Here is a 20,345-nt window from a genome sequence, read left to right as displayed (position 1 = left end):
CAATTTTTTTTTAATATGTATTTCTCATTTCCTTTGTAATCGTAGAGATCTATATTGTGTACATTGCAAACTAGTCATGTGCGCCTACGTACACGTATATATTGTTCGTTTTGTGAAGGACTCTAGATACATGTGTATTCCTGAGCTTGCAATGATAACAGGGTCTAAATTTGTACCTTTCACTTGACGATGGAATACGAAACAAAAGTGTCTCCTAAATGTCAGTTAATTTAATTCTATAATCATAAACCTCTTTCGGTCCTTTTTTCGTCACGACTGTTTCAGTTTTGGTCGTTATCAACCGTTGATGATACTAACAGACATTTGCTGTCATTTCCCTATTTAGTATGGCTATACAAATAATGCTGATTTGACCTATGACCTTTCAGGTTGTATCTATTTTGATATGTGTCACCTGACGACTAGCCGATGCTGCAGGCTACAAGTCTTGTCGTTTGGTTTTAGCTTAGTTTAGTGTTATGTTGTGTTATGTTAGTTCATACCATACACGAGTAACTTATTAGTTCTTTTCACCTGTATCGTTTAAATAATTTAGTAAATAAAATGATGTTTTTGAATTTATTCATGATTTGTGTCTTACACTTTCCAGATTGTTTAAATTGCCATGGTTAAAAGGCTTGGGAAAATGTTGGGTTGGGTTGAGTAATTCTATCACAAAATGTTATAGATTGACTAATGCGTATCATTGCATAAATCACCGAACTTACAATAACTAGCCCCCCCCCCCACCTTCCCCTAATGTGTAGCGTTGCATCAATCACCGAAATTAACTACCCCTCCCCATCCGAGTACAAACGATGCCAAAATTACATATATATGACATGTAGCTCGTCGAATCTTCCATTGTGAAATAGCAAGCGTTATTCTCAGTTCAAGAATATTGTATACTGAAATGGTCATGGGGAAATGTCTCATTGACAAATGACAGCTTGCAGCGTCAAAGTGTATTATGTATGTAGTAATTGTGGCATTGACTGAATACTATAACGGCCGTCTGAACACATATCTCATCTCGGTGGGAACAGGAAATACATGTAGCGGGGGAAACAAATTAAGCAGTGTGGACATCTTTATAAATTACTAATTTCCTAGAGTCACAATGTATTATGTTACTCTAGGGAGTGTAACAGCAAGAGGTGACAGTAGAGAAAAGTATGGAAGTGTTTTATATTGAGTATAGAATCGTATAGAGTGAAAGTCCGAGGGGACAGGAGATATAACCCACCACAACGCAATTCGTATGGAAGGACGGCTAACAGCTTTGCATGTCATTAAAACGAGAACTTCACTATAAATATGAATAATCACTTCATACGTAAACAGTGGTAGTAATACTGTATTTATCAAATCAAATTCATAATATGAGCCTTCGTCATGATTGTACTGAACTGTCCTGTCCCTAGACTGACGCACCAGACCCTTGGGATAATTTTCGTGCTCGTAAATTTTCACCAATGTTTGAGTTTGTAAATTCACTTTTAACAAGACCGGCCACAATGTGTCATGGGATAACACCATGGTTTTAGGCAGAGAACAGGACTGGTTGAAACGTAAAGTAAAGGGAGTTATCTACATCAGACAGAGGAGACCCATCATGAACAGGGACCATGGATATCAACCACCACCAACTTACGGACATATTATTCCGCCAGTTCAGAGATAAACATTAACGCTGAATAATTAAATCATTGCGTGATCAAGGATCGAAACGTCGCACTCGTTTCCAATTTACCCTTCCAAAGTAACTATATTGTACTGTCCAATTCACTTTTAGTTTATGTCATTGCATTTTATTCTTTTTTATTTTTTCCGGTTACTTAAGCTTGTAGTCTCACAATACTGGGCTCTAGTGTTCACCCGACTGTCTCGCAATCACTCGATCACCCAGGTTATCATTTCAATACAGTGTGTGGTGTGATGTGCGTGTGTGTGTGTGTGTGTGTGTGTGCGTGTGTGTGTCTGTGTGTGTCTGTGTGTGTGTGTGTGTGTGTGTGTGTGTGTTTGTTTTGGTGTGTGTGTTTTTTTGTTATTTATTGAAAAAGGCCCTTCGAATTCTACTCTGTTCCTTAAGCTTCCCCTGATGATATTCATTTTGGTAACAAAAGTGCTTTAATATGAGCATTTGCATTCCTGGGTGTTTTCTGTTTTTGAGGAAATTGTGTCATACAAAAAACAACCTATGTAACAACTCCATGCAATTCTTTATGTCTTTGGGTTGATTGAAATGTGATAATGGAGACCTGTCGTGTCTCTATAGTCTTGGTTCTCTAAATCTACTGAAGACGGTCTAAGCAACATATCGTGTCTCCTACAAAATTAAGTCATCTTCAGGTTATATCACTCATCGGATTCATAGCTTTGGTTCAATTCTGATTAAGAGAAATATTTTTCTTTTTCTAAGTTTGTGTTACTCGTGAATAGACGTTGAATTTTGCTTCGGAGAATATAGCCCTGCTTGCAGACGGTGCACGGGTCTAGATTACTGACATGACCCTCAACATAAACAAGGAAGGGACGACTTAATACTCCGTATGCAAGCAGACATAAGGAGAGTGGTGCCTTTTTAGTAAATGCACATTACAGACTGTCGGGTTTGTTGTCTTCATGGTGACATTGTTGTCATCATCATCATCGTCCGTCACCGTCGACTGTTGTTATTCGTGTTGTTTCATTTGTGACCTGTATGTTCAGTCCTCGTGGCGTGGAATGCTGTATTCATCCCCTATTATTCATTCCAAGAGATAGGTGCCGTTTTAATAGCATGTTGTGAATTTGATATTATCCGTGAGAAAGTCATAATAGTCAAACAGAACCGGGGCACTAAATCCATTTACAACAGATGACAGTAATTTAAACCGGAAGAATTCAACCACCTGAGGTCATTTATCATATCGCCGGACCACTTTACCAATAAAAAACAAAACAAAGTAACTTATCTGGCATCTACAGAGGGCGGTACAAAGCGTAACGAGTGAAAGAGGCGCACACAAAAAAACATTATGCCGAGACATGGTAGTAGGGATACAGGCGCTACCCAGAGTCGACAGTGGGCAACCTACTTGTGTAATCAACGTTGAACAACAATAGTAAGCTTAGTAAACAAAAATCTCAACGAACAAACGAACGAACGAACGATAGAGTGAGTGAGTGAGTGAGTGAGTGAGTGAGTGAGTGAGTCAAGTTATCATACGCCATTTCATACGTGATCTAAAGCCAGGTAAATGAGTACGTTGCGTCTGGTAGTTCCCTCAAAAGTACACCGCACCCGTTGATTGTCGATATCGATACACATAGCCAGTACAAAGAACGTGACATGTTCTAGCAAAGCTTTATTGAGGCCAAATTAAGGGAGTGATTTACATTGACACAACACTCCCAGAAACGATTAACTGTACCTAGTAGATGAGATAACAGTCTCACCTTGTCCTATTAAGTTTGTTTTCAATCGAATAAATGCCATTGCTTGTTACTTTACTGCGGCGATTATAATAGTCTAGTCCCGGTATCGTTACGATTTACACCTCCAATCATGGTTTAGCTAGAGACCATGTTGACATCCAGACTTAGTGATGATGTAACAGCAACTTTTCCCCATATAGACGTACTCTTCACGTAGCAATGAATGGCTTACAAATACTCGGAACTCTCAAATATTTCATTTTACACAAGTTATTGGTATGGATATAACATTTCACTGTAATGACGTCATTATTAGCTTCTTTTGCGCGTGCGTATAGTTTTAGTTACTGAATATATATATCTGTAAAGAGATAGAAAGAGATACGAGAACAATGTCAAAAAGGCTTTGGAAATCGCGGCTTCTCTGTCTCTACGAAACTTTATATTTAATATAATAATAAGTTTATAATCATTTTTTTTACTCAAAATAAATATAACAGTGGGTAAATAGGGAGTCAGATAGCTAGTCTGGGCCTGTCTCCTCACATATTTATATACAGAAACTCACAGCAAGGTACTCAATATGACTCAAATTATATAATGACACGCGATTAAAATTACAAATAAAATACAGTTGAACAGTTATACTGCACCAGGAGATGTTGTTTGAAGGTTTGTTGGAGTTACATTTTAGAGTTACATTTTAGAGTTACATTTTAGGTTGACTTTGATGTCGTTCCAATTTTTTGCGCCATAGATTTTGATATATAAGCATAAACGACTATCATAGTCGTGACCAGTTTAACTCTAACATAATTATAATGAAGAATGTAGTAATCGTTGGTGGATCAAACCATAAATATTTTTTTTAAACGCACAAATAAAGTCAACTCACCATGTAAGACACCCAATTTGTCAAGACTACTTGTCACCACCACGAACACCTGCAATAAAAATAATGTGAGATTTATAAAACTTCCCCCACATCACTCAAAGCGCTCTTTACGAAACAAATAGATTCGAGTACACTGTCACTAGGTTTATATACAAAAAGCGAAAAGCTGATGACTAATAGATTTACGAAATTTGTTTGGCGACCATTTTATTGTCGGTGGCCGAGTCACCCAGGCTGTGGTCGGGGGTTCGAGCCCTAGAATCAGTGAACTCTACAAAACACTGTGACAATTCAGCCTCAGGTAATACTAATAGTATAGGTATACGTAGTTCCTGAATGTAAATACTATGAGCTGAATACTCTCTCTCTTTCAAGCGTAATGAGGGGTCAATGGAAATTATATTGACAGGTGGACTCCTACAACAATAACAAGACATATCTCAAACAAACTTTGAAAATCAGATGAAAAATTAAAGGAAAATCACGTGACCACAGTTATATACTTACAAGTGTACTGAACTTCAAGGTATTTGAAGGTGCCTACACAGGGGTCCCCAAACACGTTGTTGCTGGCCTGTACGGAGCACGATGTCTGGCCTTCACACTGTCCTTGCACAACATCAAAGCTAGTCTCAGCACCACATTCGGTAGTTCGAATCGAACGGTGTGGACACGTATTGCCATCAACAGTACGACCATAATTAGCTGATACAATATGGATACATCCGTAATCACATTCCAACGCCAACACCTGATGTTCACAGACGAGTGCGTCTTGTACCAGGACATAGACGTGGTTCGCCCATGGTCCTCCCTCACCGTCGTTCATACAGCTGCCTGATGGACCATATTTGTCGTATGTGTCAAGGGCATCAGCACTGGAAGCACACCATCCACCATGCTGGACAGCAAATATGTTAAAGCCACAACGTGATGCGGCATTAGCGCATTTGTTGATTGCATCCTGACGTCGTTTGTAGGCGCCATCGAGACGATAGTCCTGTCCTTCCAGTGTTGGTATAGCACGTTGGCTTGTATCACGGAAGCAACCAATTGATTCTGTAAGTATTTGATGGTATGAAAATGTGAAATAAGTTTCTGTTGAAATATAGCAGTGACATAGTACGCCGAAACTTAAATAAATGGATTCTATTCCGAAAGTGAACAACTTGGCGGTGATCTTGGCCAATAATACACAATTCTTACACCATCAACGTAAAAAAGGCCTGCAAGACTAGTAATAATTGGTAGTCAATGGCAACAAAATAATGGTGATGAATATCGCAAATTCTCACTAAAATATTCTTGACAGAATTAAGAATCAATTAAACATAAAGGACAGTATGTTCCAGAATTAATTGACACAGAAGGCAGAATATTCCAATATTAATTAACGTAGAGGGCAGTATTTCCAGGTTTCACGACTATCGCATTCTTATATGAAGTCTAGAACTAACGCTGCTAATTGTGATAACTGGCAATCGTCGTTTGCTACTAGAATCATTCGACGTGCGTGTTATGTGCAATTATCGTAAACATGGGTATTTGCTGTCCAGTGTTTCCATGGACTTATCATTCAAAACAAAACGGAATTTGAAATAACCTTACATACCATATTGCTGCAATGGATCCTCCTCAAAAGCATCAGCACCTGTGCGATAGAAAATTTGAAGAGTTTCTCCTTTTTTTGGAAAAATCACGACAGTCAAAGATATGATTTTGTATGTGTTTTGCGGTATAGGTATCTGCTACTTTTTACTGGCATTTTTGTTTCCTAGTCATAATAATAGAAACATATACAAATTAATATTGTATATGCATATATACGTTTTGGAAAAAAAAACGTAAGTCCAGATTGTTCTAAGTATGGTGAATCATTTGGTTTTTGTTCCTCAGACAACCAACACGAAAATACATGAACTTCAGAAAGCATGGAAATTCCCTGTCTATTCCCTTTAAAAAGAGTATGCCATTCATTGGTATGTAAAGCTGTGTATGTTAGATTTCAGGTACCATCAAGTTTCACGTATACATATAGTTCATGGTGTAAAACATGTTTGATCATCCAGAACGTTGTTAGTATTACACATTTAAAATAACCAAAAGTACTCACAATAATATTTGACTTCCAAGTATTTGAATGTTCCAACACACGGATCACCAAAGACACTGTTGCTAGCTCTGACACTACAAGACTCTTCACCCTCGCATGCTTCAGTAACAACATCCACACTGGTCTCAGCCCTACATTCTAGATCTGTAATGGAGCTGTGTGGACACGTCTCTCCGTCGTCGGTTCTCCCGTAGTTGGCTGCTACAACGTGAATTTTACCATGAGAGCACTGCAAGTTAAGTTCTTGATGTTCGCAAACCAGATGGGAATGGACGACAGCGTAAACCTCGTTGGCCCATGGACCACCTTCTCCGTCATTATGGCATGCTGTTGACGGTCCGTATTGGTAGTACTGCTCTCCGGCGTCTTGACTAGATGCACACCAACCACCGTGCTGAACAGCAAATACATCGAAACCTCTACTGACGGCCGCTGCTGCACACTTATTAATGGCATTATCTCGTCTCCGATATTTACCATCCAGTCTATGATCACTACCCTCCAATGTTGGTATAGCACGCGCAGAAGTGTCTCGGAAACATCCCAGAGTTTCTATTCATGTCCGAAAAGAGAAAGAGAAAAAACCGCACAAGCAAAAAGTTTGTACTTTTTGGGGGCGTAATATTCCCTGCACATTTCAAAGGTACACACAGTATTCTGCTATACTAAGGCATTCTTAACCACCACAAGACTGAAATCACATCTGGTTCTAAGCTTATAAATGATCCGATGACGTAATTTATTGTACGTGTTAAAAATGTAACGGAACTTCAAACCATGCAATTAACTGTTCTAACAATATAAAAACACAATTGTAATATCATAGAAGGCCTGCAACAATGTTAACATTATACTAAAATAATCGAAGTACTTAGATTTGAGTAAAAAAAAACTCACAAACCCAGCTTGTGCCACTTTAACTCTGTTCAACTATATATACATCGTTTGAATTACAAATGTATGTTGTATAACGAAATTAAAGAATTTGGACATGCAAAGAAACTTATGATTTACAACACTTTCAGTTTGGTGTGATATTCGAGTAAGAACGCACACCATACCGTGTATGGAAGAATACTTGATGGGCGAATGGTTAGAGTGGCCGGCTTTGAATCTACAGGTTGCACTGCAGGTTGCAGGTTCGAACCTCCTTGTTTCCGTTTGTTTCTGAGTTGCTAAAGTCCTTGGGCACGATTTTAACCACAGCTGTGCCTCAGTCAACCCAGCTTTATAACTTGGTATGATAGACGTTGCAATGTGAAGGCTTTAATCCTATGTGAAGGCTTTAATCCTATTATAGAGGCTGCAATGGATTGTATGCTCCCAAGAGAGTTGAGGACCGGTTGTGAAGGGTAAAGGGCCGGTTGTGATCCTTGCCAAGGGTAATAACTGTAAATGTAAATAGCTTCAAAACGCCTACATATAATGAGAGTCTATAATAGGTATGGTGCCAGCAACAAAGATTTAAAGCGTATTTACATTCTCCAATGTTATTTGGCAAGGAAGGCTCCCAGACAATGTGTGTAAGATGTTTGCATCGTCGATAGTAAAGGACAATCATAGACTTCATCACTCACCGAATCATCACAAGTACCATACCAAATACAAAACGACGAGAAAACAGTCCCGTTGTGTATATAGCATTAGGGTGGCTGAGTCATTGGTTTTTAGTTTTGTTTGTTTGTTTGTTTGTTTGTTTGTTAGGTAGTTAGTTTCTTGTGTTTTTATTATTTATGTATCCTTGGTTATTTCGCAGTGGTTTGTTCGTTTGTTGTTATTTTAATATGTACCGGGTTTTATTATTCCCCATAACTGCATTTTAACTTTAATCATTGTACTTTGTATTTGTTAGACTTTTACGACTTTTAGGACTTGTTTTATTGATCAACTTGGTTGTTGTTGTTGTTGTTGTTGTTGTTGTTGTTGTTGTTGTTGGTGTTGGTTTGTTTTTGTGTGGGTTTTTTTGTGGGGGGGGGGGGTTTTGGGGGGGGGGGTTTGTTTTTGAACATGTTTATTTTACTGATGTGTGAACTCAAGCAATTTTACATTTTTTATTTTGGTCACATTTTTGTTTTAATAAACCTGGTCCATGTGTTATTATTGTTTAAATGTAAAGCGCTCTGAGCACAGACTGGGAAAGCGTTATATAAAAACCAACATTATTAAGAAGAATGGCTTGCAGACTCTGTGAATATTTTTACTCACCATAATCAATATCTGGGATGGTGTAATCCAATGGAGCCTTGCCACCTGTGAAAATAATGGACCATGCAGTAACGTCAGACTTGGCTCTATTTCATTGTCACAGTCAATGATAGATAATGTCTAACCAAGGTCCAGTTAGTTAATTTTTGTTAGTTGCTTTATTCCCGGAAAATAAGTATGTATGTAAAATGATAGCCTAAGGCTAGAATATAGTCGTGTGGTGAATTTTGATCTGGTCTTTGAATGGCCAGAGTACAAATCCCTTACAAATGGATTCCATACTAGGCTAGTGAGACAATGAATCATTCTCATTGGTCCAGGCTCCTGTTAGTGGCCTGAGGTTCTTGTTAGCACATTACGTTGTGATTGGCCCACTGTGACTTATCAAACTGTCGTGACATTCTAGTAAATTTCATTTTGTATTGAAGTGTCCCGGGGAATTCTTATCTTTGACCATGGTTTTACAATGTTACAGTACAATATATCAGACATTAGAATATGGCATATAAAAACATACATGATATATGTACTTACAATAATACGTGACATCGAGATATTTGAAAGTTCCGACACAGGGATCACCGAATACACCGTTGCTGGCATCAACACTACACGATTCTTTCCCATCGCAGAGATCCTTAACAATACTCAAGCTATTTTCAGCTCCACATTCAGTTGTGCGGATGGATGGGTGAAGGCAAGTTTCGGGGTTATCTCTTCCGTAATTCGCTGAGATGATTTGGATCTGGCCTGCCTCGCATTCTAAGGACAATTCTCGGTGCTCACAGACGAGTTGCTCTTCTACAAAGGCATACACCTGGTTCGCCCACGGTCCTCCTTCTCCGTCGTCTTCACAAGCGGAAGAAGGACCGTATACATCATAGGTTTCAGATGCGTCAGAAGTTGATGCGCACCAACCACCATGTTGAACGGCGAAGACAAGGAACCCACGACTATGAGCAGCTTCAGCGCATTTAGCGATGGCATCACTACGTCTTCTGTAACGACCATCAAGACGGTCGTCCTTTCCCTCAAGAGAAGAGATTGCTCGCTGGGCGGTATCTCGAAAACAGCCAATTTGAACGTACCCTGAGATTAAAACAAATATATTTGAATACCAGACATCTAATTTCAGGAAGTCGAATTGCCATTACATAGGAAAATCAATCATCATTGCATCAAGATGTCCATGTGATGTCATGACTCACGACCGATATCTTTGGGGTAGCCTGTCCTCTATAATAGCATACATTACAGAATTAATATCATATATAAAAAAGAGAAAGCAAACCGTTTCTTTCTGGTTTGGACATACAACTAATACATTTGACAATCGTGCAAGAGCTTATCAGTACCACTACATGTATACGATATGTATAAGATACAGTGCTCACCTAGACGTTAGCGTTAGGTAAACTACAATGACACTATATTTAAATACTCACGTAATGATTCTTGATCGCCCCTGCTTTGGATTCGGTCGAACAGATCGTTCGTCATTTCTTCGTAAAAATCAACTAAATGAAAATAAACAACGTGGATTGAGCACAGTATGTATGTATGTATGTATGTATGTATGTGTGTGTGTATGTATGTATGTATGTATGTATGTATGTATGTATGTATGTGTGTGTGTGTATGTATGTATGTATGTATGTATGTATGTATGTATGTATGTATGTATGTATGTATGTGTGTATGTATGTATGTGTATGTATGCATGTGTATGTGTGTATGTATGTATGTATGTATGTATGTATGTATGTATGTATGTATGTATGTGTATGTATGTATGTGTGTGTGTATGTATGTATGTATGTATGTATGTATGTATGTATGTATGTATGTATGTGTATGTATGTATGTATGTATGTATGTATGTATGTATGTATGTATGTATGTATGTATGTGTGTATGTATGTGTGTATGTATGTATGTATGTATGTATGTATGTATGTATGTATGTGTGTATGTATGTATGTATGTGTGTATGTATGTATGTGTGTATGTAATAAATGCCGTCCGGGTAAATACACGCCGACGTAGGAGGCGTGTATTGCCAGGATGGCATTTATCTTGTACCCCGGCTAATAATTCGATGGTGTCATATTCTTACCAGGAAAAAGTTCATACACCCATTGTTTATGTTTTGATTTTCGACAAGACACCCTGACGCCAACGTGACTTCCAATCGAAGCTGACACGTGTCAACAAACTGGATACACGCCTGTGTCAACATTCAATGTCACACACGTATATCGCTATGTAGCACGACGAAAATAGCAATTTACATCCCAATGTACATCCCAATGTACAGTGTATTTCATACCACTATGTATTTGCTCGATATTATTATGCAGGACATTCATACTACAAACTACTCAATACAATCACATCCATCATGTGTATGCAACTAGTGATATGAAATTTAATCGCCACTGATAAAACGTACCCCTGGCTACTGACATCAAAAATACAACTTTCAGCGAAATTGTTTATCTGTGTCTAGTGTAAAGAAACAGCATATTAATTACATGCAAATGAAATACATCATTCAAACTTTTGAAATGTCGTGTATTACGAAGCAATAGCAGTACCGTCTACCTCTCGCAAGTTGTAAGAAAATACACCATTCAAACTACAATGCAATACCGTCCACAATTATTGTGACTTTTTGTCCATTCCGTCTTCATCCCTATCTTCGCCCAACTATTCCAAACTTACATGATGAGCTAGTATTTTTTTCAGTGTATTTCTGTGTGTTTTTCAGTACACTTGCCTTCAGTTTCTGATCTATGTCCTCAGCTGTCATAACAGCAAACCGTCGCTTTCCCCCTGCCATTATACCGTCTACCTTGTAGTATGTGTATTTTATTCACCTTCTAAATACACTCTGAGGTAATGTTTATTATTACGAAAATAGTGTTCAACGTGTGAACGGAAGTCTTATCTGTTCAGTCACAGTCTGGGGTCATGTTTTTGTTATGATTGTCTGCGTCTAATCACTCTTCCCTGGATGCCATTAATTGGATCTCATACACAGAAAATACACTCCCGCCACTAACATTTGATAAATTTGCTACTCTGCTCATACACCTGTCTTCACGCTTTTCCCTGATTGGTCAATAGCCCTCATTTGTAACTGTCAGTCGAAATTTAACGCCCAGCCGGAGTACAAGTATGTATGTATGTATGTATGTGTGTATGTAATAAATGCCGTCCGGGTAAATACACGCCGACGTAGGAGGCGTGTATTGCCAGGATGGCATTTATCTTGTACCCCGGCTAATAATTCGATGGTGTCATATTCTTTCCAGGAAAAACTCCATACACTCATTGTTTATGTTTTGATTTTCGATGAGACACCCTGACGCCAACGTGACTTCCAATCGAAGCTGACACGTGTCAACAAACTGGATACACGCCTGTGTCAACATTCAATGTTACAACTTTCAGCGAAATTGTTTATCTGTGTCTAGCGTAAAGAAACAGCATATTAATTACATGCAAATGAAATACACCATTCAAACTTTTGAAATGTAGTGTATTACGAAGCAATAGTAGTACCGTCTACCTCTCGCAAGTTGTAGTAGTAAAATACACCATTCAAACTACAGTGCAATACCGTCCACAATTATTGTGACTTTTTTGTCCATTCCGTCTTCATCCCTCTCCTCGGCCCAACTATTCCATACTTGCATGATGAGCTAGTATTTTTTTCTGTGTATTTCTGTGTACTATGATTTTTCAGTACACTTGTCTTCAGTTTCTGATCTATGTCCTCAAATATCATAACAGCAAACCGTCGCTTTCTCTCTGCCATTATACCGTCTACCTTGCAAGTACAAGTTGTAGTATGTGTATTTTATTCACCTTCTAAATACACTCTGAGGTAATGTTTATTATTACGAAAATAGTGTTCAACTTGTGAACGGAAGTCCTATCTGTTCAGTCACAGTCAGGGGTCATGTTTTTGTTATGATTGTCTGCGTCTAATCACTCTTCCCTGGATGCCATTAATTGGATCTCATACACAGCAAATACACTCCCGCCACCGACATTTGATAAATTTGCTACTCTGCTGATACACCGGTCTTCACGCTTTTCCCTGATTGGTCAATAGCCCTCATTTGTAACTGTCAGTCGAAATTTAACGCCCAGCCGGAGTACAAGTATGTATGTATGTATGTATGTATGTATGTATGTGTGTATGTATGTATGTATGTATGTATGTATGTATGTATGTATGTATGTATGTGTGTGTGTATGTATGTATGTATGTATGTATGTATGTATGTATGTATGTATGTGTGTGTATGTGTGTGTGTGTATGTGTGTGTATGTAATGGCTCAAAAAATCTATTTGAACAATATTTTATGGTTAACTCATTTCGGTTGATTTGGTTGATTCTCGACCTCATCCGTCACTGTTTGTTAAAATCTAATACCTGTATGTGATGGCATGAGGCCAGTAAATACAACAAAATAAAAAAGTGAAACCATACCTGTATTTGCGTGTTTACGGGTGAGGTAATCCTTCTTGGTTTCTGGGATTTTTTCGTCCAATTCCTGTCGGCAAAAACAGTTATCATTGATTAAGTTACAAAGAAAAGAGAGAAAGGGAGGGGGAGAGAGGGGGGGGGGAAATGAGCAACAAATTTAAATAGGCAAAGAAGGAGATAGAGGGGATGAAAAATTATAGACTTACCTGTGTTGTTTTATCCTCCCTTTTTATGCTTTCAAGCATATCCACCAAATGTTCCAGTTCGTCCTTCTCCGTTTCCAAGTACCTGGCGGATACTGCACATGCGCAGACGAGGAATAGCATGACCGAAATTGAACGTCCCATTGTCCAAACTGATGGCTGTGCTTGACTTTCTGTATTGGGTAAAATGAACAAAAACCCATACACACTAAAAGGACGTATAGTCTCTCACGCATATATTCAAATGATTCTACTCTACTACAAGACACAATTGTTGAAATGCAACAGGACATATGAGATGAGTTATGGTTGATGTACCAAATTGAGTTAAATTTGAAGAGTGCGTTTTTAAGATATAGCCTATCTAATTACTGGAAATCGTTAATTTAGCAAATGACTTACTAATGAACGATAATAAGATATCGGCTTAACACCCTCAGCCTTACCTTTAAAAAATCTGTGTGACTTATGAACGCTTAGAGTAAAGGTACGCAGATTACAAGAACTATCAGTTCGGATGCCGGTACAGGTAAAAGTGTTGTTTTTTTTAAATTCTGAGTTGTTGCTTTATATAGGTGCAACATCGTGACATAACTCGGACGTTTGTCTTTGACTGTGCAACATCGTGACTGAATCGAACCCGGACGTTCTTTAACTGTGCAAGATCGTGACAGACCCCCTCCCCCGGACGTTCTTTCATCAAGAAACATGATGCAATACAAAAGTTAACGTTACGACTGATTTAACATAGACAATGGGGCATTCTTTGGATTGGCAATATCGTGTCAGAATCCGGACTTTCTTCGCCCACGTAACACGATACAGTATACACAAGATGTATCTAAGAAAAAACATAAATGGAACATAGGGGAAAACAACCGTCAAATTAAGAAAGCAAAAGCGAAATTCTATGTAACATACGTAAGAAAAACGTAAGGTATTTAAATATTACACCGAGTTGTATACATCTAGCAGTCCAGTTTTAAATACGGCAGATATCTATGGGTTTTTTACAATAGTGATAACATTTCTAAAGTGAAGAATGAAAAGGTTGGTACTTGTGACGGATTGTTATCAACGGAAGAGGTTTTTCAAACACTTGTTAGTGGAAGCCAGTCTGAGAATTTTTCAACAACATTGTCCCTAGTATCTTATAAGGACATGGAGGAAGTCATTTAGAGACATAACATTTTGCCTATTTTCGTGTTGAGCAACATTAAACCTTTCCCTGATGACAAGTCTAGATTTTGCAGTCTTTTTTCTCTGAATAGTCTTTGATTGTGTATTCTCAGACTGAGTTGGTTTCAAAATGACTTGCCCTACTCAATTTTATCGCGTGATGTGTTTGACAGGTTTTGAACGAAAACGTTGAAGGGGTACAGGTGTAACACCAGAAGGTCAAGATATTCAGCGAATAAAGATGGCATGCTCTGTTGAAGGTATGAGAGAGTCTATCCACAAATACGTCATACACGATGGGGAATTTTTCAGGAAGGGAATTGTGGGCGATTGGAAGAACCATTTCCCGGTTGCTCAGAACGAAATATTTGACGAGGAAATCAAAAGTTCACAAATGTTAACGTTACGACTGATTTAACATAGACAATGGGGGCATTCTTTGGATTGGCAATATCGTGTCATAATCCGGACTTTCTTCGCCCACGTAACACGATACAGCATACACAAGATGTATCTAAGAAAAAACATAAATGGAACATAGGGGAAAACAACCGTCAAATTAAGAAAGCGAAAGCGAAATTCTATGTAACATACGTAAGAAACACGTAAGATATGTAAATATTACACCGAGTTGTATACATCTAGCAGTCCAGTTTTAAATACGGCAGATATCTATGGTTTTTTCAATAGTGATAACATTTCTAAAGTGAAGAATGAAAAGGTTGGTACTTGTGACGGATTGTTATCAACGGAAGAGGTTTTTCAAGCACTTTAGAAGTTCCAAAATCTCCCAGTGATTTGATTGGCACACTCCTGACATCGTAAGGAGCTATGTCAACATCTCTACAACATTGTCCCTAACTACATTTAATACCGATATATCTTCTCATTAAAAACTCCGATTCGCATGTGTATGAAATAACAGTTTCCTAGTGGGGAGAGTGTGGGAGACGGTGTCCCCACCCACGCTGAAAACCTTTCGGAAAATAAGGACATGAAGGAAGTCATTTAGAGACATAACATTTTCCCTATTTCCGTGTTGTTTTTATCTAGCCATTTTAAACATCAAACCTTTCCCTTATGACAAGTCTAGATTTTGCAGTCTTTTTTCTCTGAATAGTCTTTGATTGTGTATTCTCGGACTGGCTTCCACTAACTGTGAGTTGGTTTCAAAATGACTTGCCCTACTCAATTTTATCGCGTGGTGTGTTTGACAGGTTTTGAACGAAAACGTTGAAGGGGTACAGGTGTAACACCAGAAGGTATATATGGTGCATATGATTAACTGTAAACATTTGTCTATGGGTGAATGGAGCTATAAAGAATTCGCACTGGGATACTTCTGACTTAACGCTTTGTGTTGGTCCCACTCAATCCTCGAACTTTATCTCCGGTTCCATTCACTCTGCTTCAGTGACCTATGTTCTCTCCAAGTATCAGAATTGCCGAAGCAGATACAAACATGTCTTCGTTTGAAATATATATGAATTAATACGCCATGTATAAATTGAAACTGAATGTTCCACATTGGTTGTAAAAGAATATCAAAACTACATGTATATTTTCCAAGAATCGTTTATGATACAATTGTATGTTCACAGTTCAGTGTTGATAGACATTCCCACAGAACCCTTGTTCATTTTGAGATAAAATTGAGGAATTAGAATGTCAATGGATCATCATCATCTTAAGATAAAAATTGAATGTCTCTGCATCATTGTTAAAAGATACTGAATCACAATATGTCTGATTTATACGATGACGAGAAATAACCAAAATAAAATGACCGACGGCGTGTCCTATATAAGTTATAACACTATGTACACGTTCCTATTGGTAAAGACAACGTCTTTCAAGTCATTTACTTTACCCACGTCCTGTCAAGGACCTTAAGGGAATACTCACCAACTTCTATAAACTTCTCAGATGTGTGAACTGCAAAACGCAAAGTTGTCAAAAATAGCCGCGACTTCAGGTTTTTCGAATAGATATACGCTTGCGTGTGTGTTGTTCACGTATTTTCTCGTCGTGGCAGAAAATGACCCGGGGACACTGAGCTGATCCGAGGACTTTCTTCAGGGCCACTTTTAGTCCCGAGCATGTCGTCCTCCTCTGTAATTTGGGTCCCACTCAGTCCTCGGACTTCATCTTCGGTTCCATTCACCCGAATCTGCTTGATCTATGTCGTCCCCTGCAACTAGGCTATATGTCTCTCATGACATTCACGATGCACCAGCAGAGTTGACTCTGACTTTCGACCTTGGCCTTCATCCTCAAGGTCAATAAAATTTGGTCAATAACTTTAGAAGCTTTGTTCATAGGGTCACCACGCAATTGTCTACACCAGTATTATCAGAGGTAACTTTTCTGATAAACACTAAGTCGTGAGTTTGCCCTTTGTTTTCATGGACAGCAATTTAAAGGGACACAAGCTGAGTTTGTAAACCTTTACTTTACATGAAAATACTTGCATGGAATCTCGATTAACCATAAGTTATAACGTTACGGTATCAATGTCAATGTATGCATTCTATAACATTACAATTGCCTTCTGACATTGTTGGAACTGTTTATTGCATAGGATGGATTCCTCGACATTTTTGGTACGTATAAAATATTACGTCATTGGATTGTTTATACGTTATATCTTAATACCAGTTTTGTGTTCATCATAAATCTCGCCCAAAAACTTATAAACTCAGCGTGTGTCCCTTTAATCCATAGATTCAAAACAAGTGTGTACCTCCATACTGTTTTGATGTGTGATTTGTGCGTAAAACTGACCTCAGAACTAAATAAAGTTGGCGCCAAATTGCAGTGTATTGGGGTAAATTCACCACACTTTTTGTGACTTTATACATTGCTGTGTGATCGTGTGACCTTACTAAATTGCAGAACTGTGATCTTAGACACTAGTTAATGGCACATTGATCTAAACAGATAGTTTTTTTAACGCAGAAAAATTGTTACTCTCAACAAAATCTTGGTGATTATTATTCAGGTCCCCAGTGATTGTTTAAAAGGGGATTTTTCATACAGTAGAACTCCTCATCCGTGATGAAGGGTTTGACCAGTATTACCAGTAACATGAGTAGCCGTATGTGGAAAGTAAACTTTTATTAGTGTCAATTTGTTGGACATGTTGGAATTCCGTTTTGAAAATGCAAAATTTAAGCTTAGAAATGAATTAAAATGTATCTCTGTTAATTCTTCAGTTGAATAGTTAAGAAAACGTTGTGTAATACTCTGTAAACCATAGGTCAAGTTGGTACTTATACTATGTTCCCGAGTAATAGCGCCCTCAGTGGCCGAGACGTCTTTATTCATAAGTCTGGTGTAATAATATACGCTGTCCCTTACTCTTGGATCTCTTTACTGCCGAAAACAACACATCTAGGAAGCCATCAGTAATTACAGGTGGAGGGACCAGAGGAATTGGGGTGGGCCGGATTTTACGAATTGGTTTTTAGGGCAGGGTCATGTTTTAGAATATAGAATTAGGGAACGGTCAGATTTTACTTTCTTATATTATGACTTATTGTATTATCTAACTTTGCATTATTTTGTTATTTTGGCATCCCACCATTGCTACCGGTGCACTGCCTCATCCGACTACTGTCACCACTGTACTGTAATATGAGAACATATTAGTCAAATCGCAGTTGACAACCATGCAGGGTACCCGAGACTAAGACTAAAATAACATGCAGAAAGTCATACCCGTGTACAGCATTACGTAAAGGTGGTGGTGTTCGTGGGTTCTGAACTGTAGAGCGCCCCCAACGACTGAAACATCATTATGTATTTAACTAATGGGTCAAAAAAACATCCTTTAATAGAAGATAGGGACGTGGACGGCGCATCACTTTAAAATATATCCAAGTATTTACACACCCCTACGGTGACCCCAACTCCCACCCTACCTCTAGGGTGCTGAGACCTGAAAAGACTGCTGTGAAGCAACCAATTACCACAGTCTCATCCAAAAATCATCTAACATTCCATATACAACTGTCACTATATAAGGAAACCCTGCGAAGAAAGTGATTTTTCAAGTGTTAAGGCGATGTGCAAACCTTTCATAAAGACATACCAGGATCATAGTGAAAGTTCAATAAAGTGTCAACAAATCAAAATAGGGCAAATATTAAGTACAAAACAGTCTCCTGCCACTTTTCAGAAAAATTATACTTTCTTCGTCGGTTTCTCGTTTCGTGTTCCAAAACTAGCCACCTTTCAATATTTTGAAGATTTGCCAGTGTGTATGCAACTGAATTATGGAAATGAAATAAGCGAACGTGACAAATGAATAAATGTATAAATAAACAAATACACAGTAAATATATACTTAATGAATACATTACTTGTTTTCATATATTTTGTTCTCGAGAGAATCTAACTTGCAATCTTGCTGGATTTAAAATTTGTATTATATATTTCCGCCGTCGTTGCCATATTTCAAAAATTATCTGGTTTCCAAGAATGATATTCTGCAAGTACACCTGGGGTATTAAAAGAGCCAATCTGTGTTAAAACATAGACCCTGGCACGTTGGTGGAGGGTCTATGGTTAAAAGACACACAAGCTGAGTTTATAAGCTATTTGATGAGTTAAATTAGTATACATAAAATGATAATGGTTTTAAACGCTATACCAGTACATGCATGCCTTCTATTTGTACTCTAATCGGTGTTAGTACACTTGGCAGCATTACCTCCACAGTTTAGTATACGTATAATAAATTACGTCATCGATTCGTTTATGTATTACAGCTAAAATGAAGTAGGCTTGGGGTTTCACTCATGGAACATGACATTTGATACACACCGCCCTCAGACAACTTCTAATGCAAAAGAAACAATTACATAGGTGCTGCACACAGTGGGGATGTAGAAGTAGTCAAATTTGACATGTTGATTATCGGTTAGAAAATGAACAACTGCAGCCATTCAAATCATCAAGTCCATGTGTAATGTTTTCATTAGAAGCCTGTTTTTACTGCACTATGAAAGAATAGCAATGCTTATCTGTGTTTGATGTGATTGGACAAAGAATCCTGCTGTGTTTATTGTGTCTATGTTATTGTTAGTCTAGAGTTGAAATATGTCTATCTGTGTGTCAAAAACGTAATGTCCCATGAGCGAAACACCAAACCTACATCGTTTTAGCTGTATGTGCGAAATATCAGGTTTGAGTTTTGTCAATAGCAAGTGATAGTAAGATATGCTTATGACTACAACATATATATTTTACAAACTGTTATACATGTATTACAAAAAGCAAACATGCCACAGCTTTGAAAGAGATAGGGTATATTCCATAGACCATGTGTGGATGAATATCTAATCTGACCAAAAAAAATGTGTGCCTATTTGTCCGAAACATGTCGTTTGATGTCGACTATCACGTGACTCTGTAAAAATCACTAATAACACTCGTACAAAGCTTCAGTCCCAGATTGTAGACAAGTTTGGGTGATTTTTGTGTTTCGAACGGACAGATTTCAAAAGTTAGTCAGTACAAAACGCAATCCTTACCCTAGATATAAGTACGGTGACCTCATTAATTCCCCCATCCCCCGCCCCCCACCCCCGGCTTCACAGAAGATGAGGTGTGTGTATATAAAAGGCCAAATGTCAAAGGTGACCACCCCCATAGCTATAATAGAATAATCAATCAAAGTCGTCAGTCGTGGTAATACCAATGTAATGATCAGTATTTGATGAAAACTCATCACATTTCATTCAAGTCATCGTGAGAGACAATATTTCGCAGCAATACTCGTATTTCTAGCTGTAAACTTACCCATTTGTGTCATGGGAAAGTTT

At 38.2% G+C, this 20,345-nt stretch overlaps 1 protein-coding gene across 1 annotated transcript; it reads right to left on the bottom strand.

Annotated features, from left to right (window-relative positions):
- Positions 1-3,364: 3,364 nt before the first annotated feature.
- LOC144433688 (uncharacterized) lies at positions 3,365-13,898 on the bottom strand. Its single transcript, XM_078122039.1, has 11 exons — positions 13,785-13,898; positions 13,342-13,511; positions 13,139-13,202; positions 10,079-10,150; positions 9,168-9,722; positions 8,634-8,678; positions 6,429-6,980; positions 5,928-5,966; positions 4,823-5,374; positions 4,316-4,364; positions 3,365-3,781 (listed from the first exon to the last, which is right to left on the bottom strand). Exons 2-10 carry the CDS (start codon positions 13,480-13,482, stop codon positions 4,342-4,344), a joined length of 2,043 nt encoding a protein of 680 aa, XP_077978165.1. The 5' UTR covers positions 13,483-13,511; positions 13,785-13,898; the 3' UTR covers positions 3,365-3,781; positions 4,316-4,341.
- Positions 13,899-20,345: the final 6,447 nt, after the last annotated feature.

This window comes from Glandiceps talaboti, chromosome 4, assembly GCF_964340395.1.
Source record: "Glandiceps talaboti chromosome 4, keGlaTala1.1, whole genome shotgun sequence".
Lineage (NCBI taxonomy): Eukaryota > Metazoa > Hemichordata > Enteropneusta > Spengelidae > Glandiceps > Glandiceps talaboti.
This window is presented reverse-complemented; position numbering and strand designations above follow the sequence as displayed.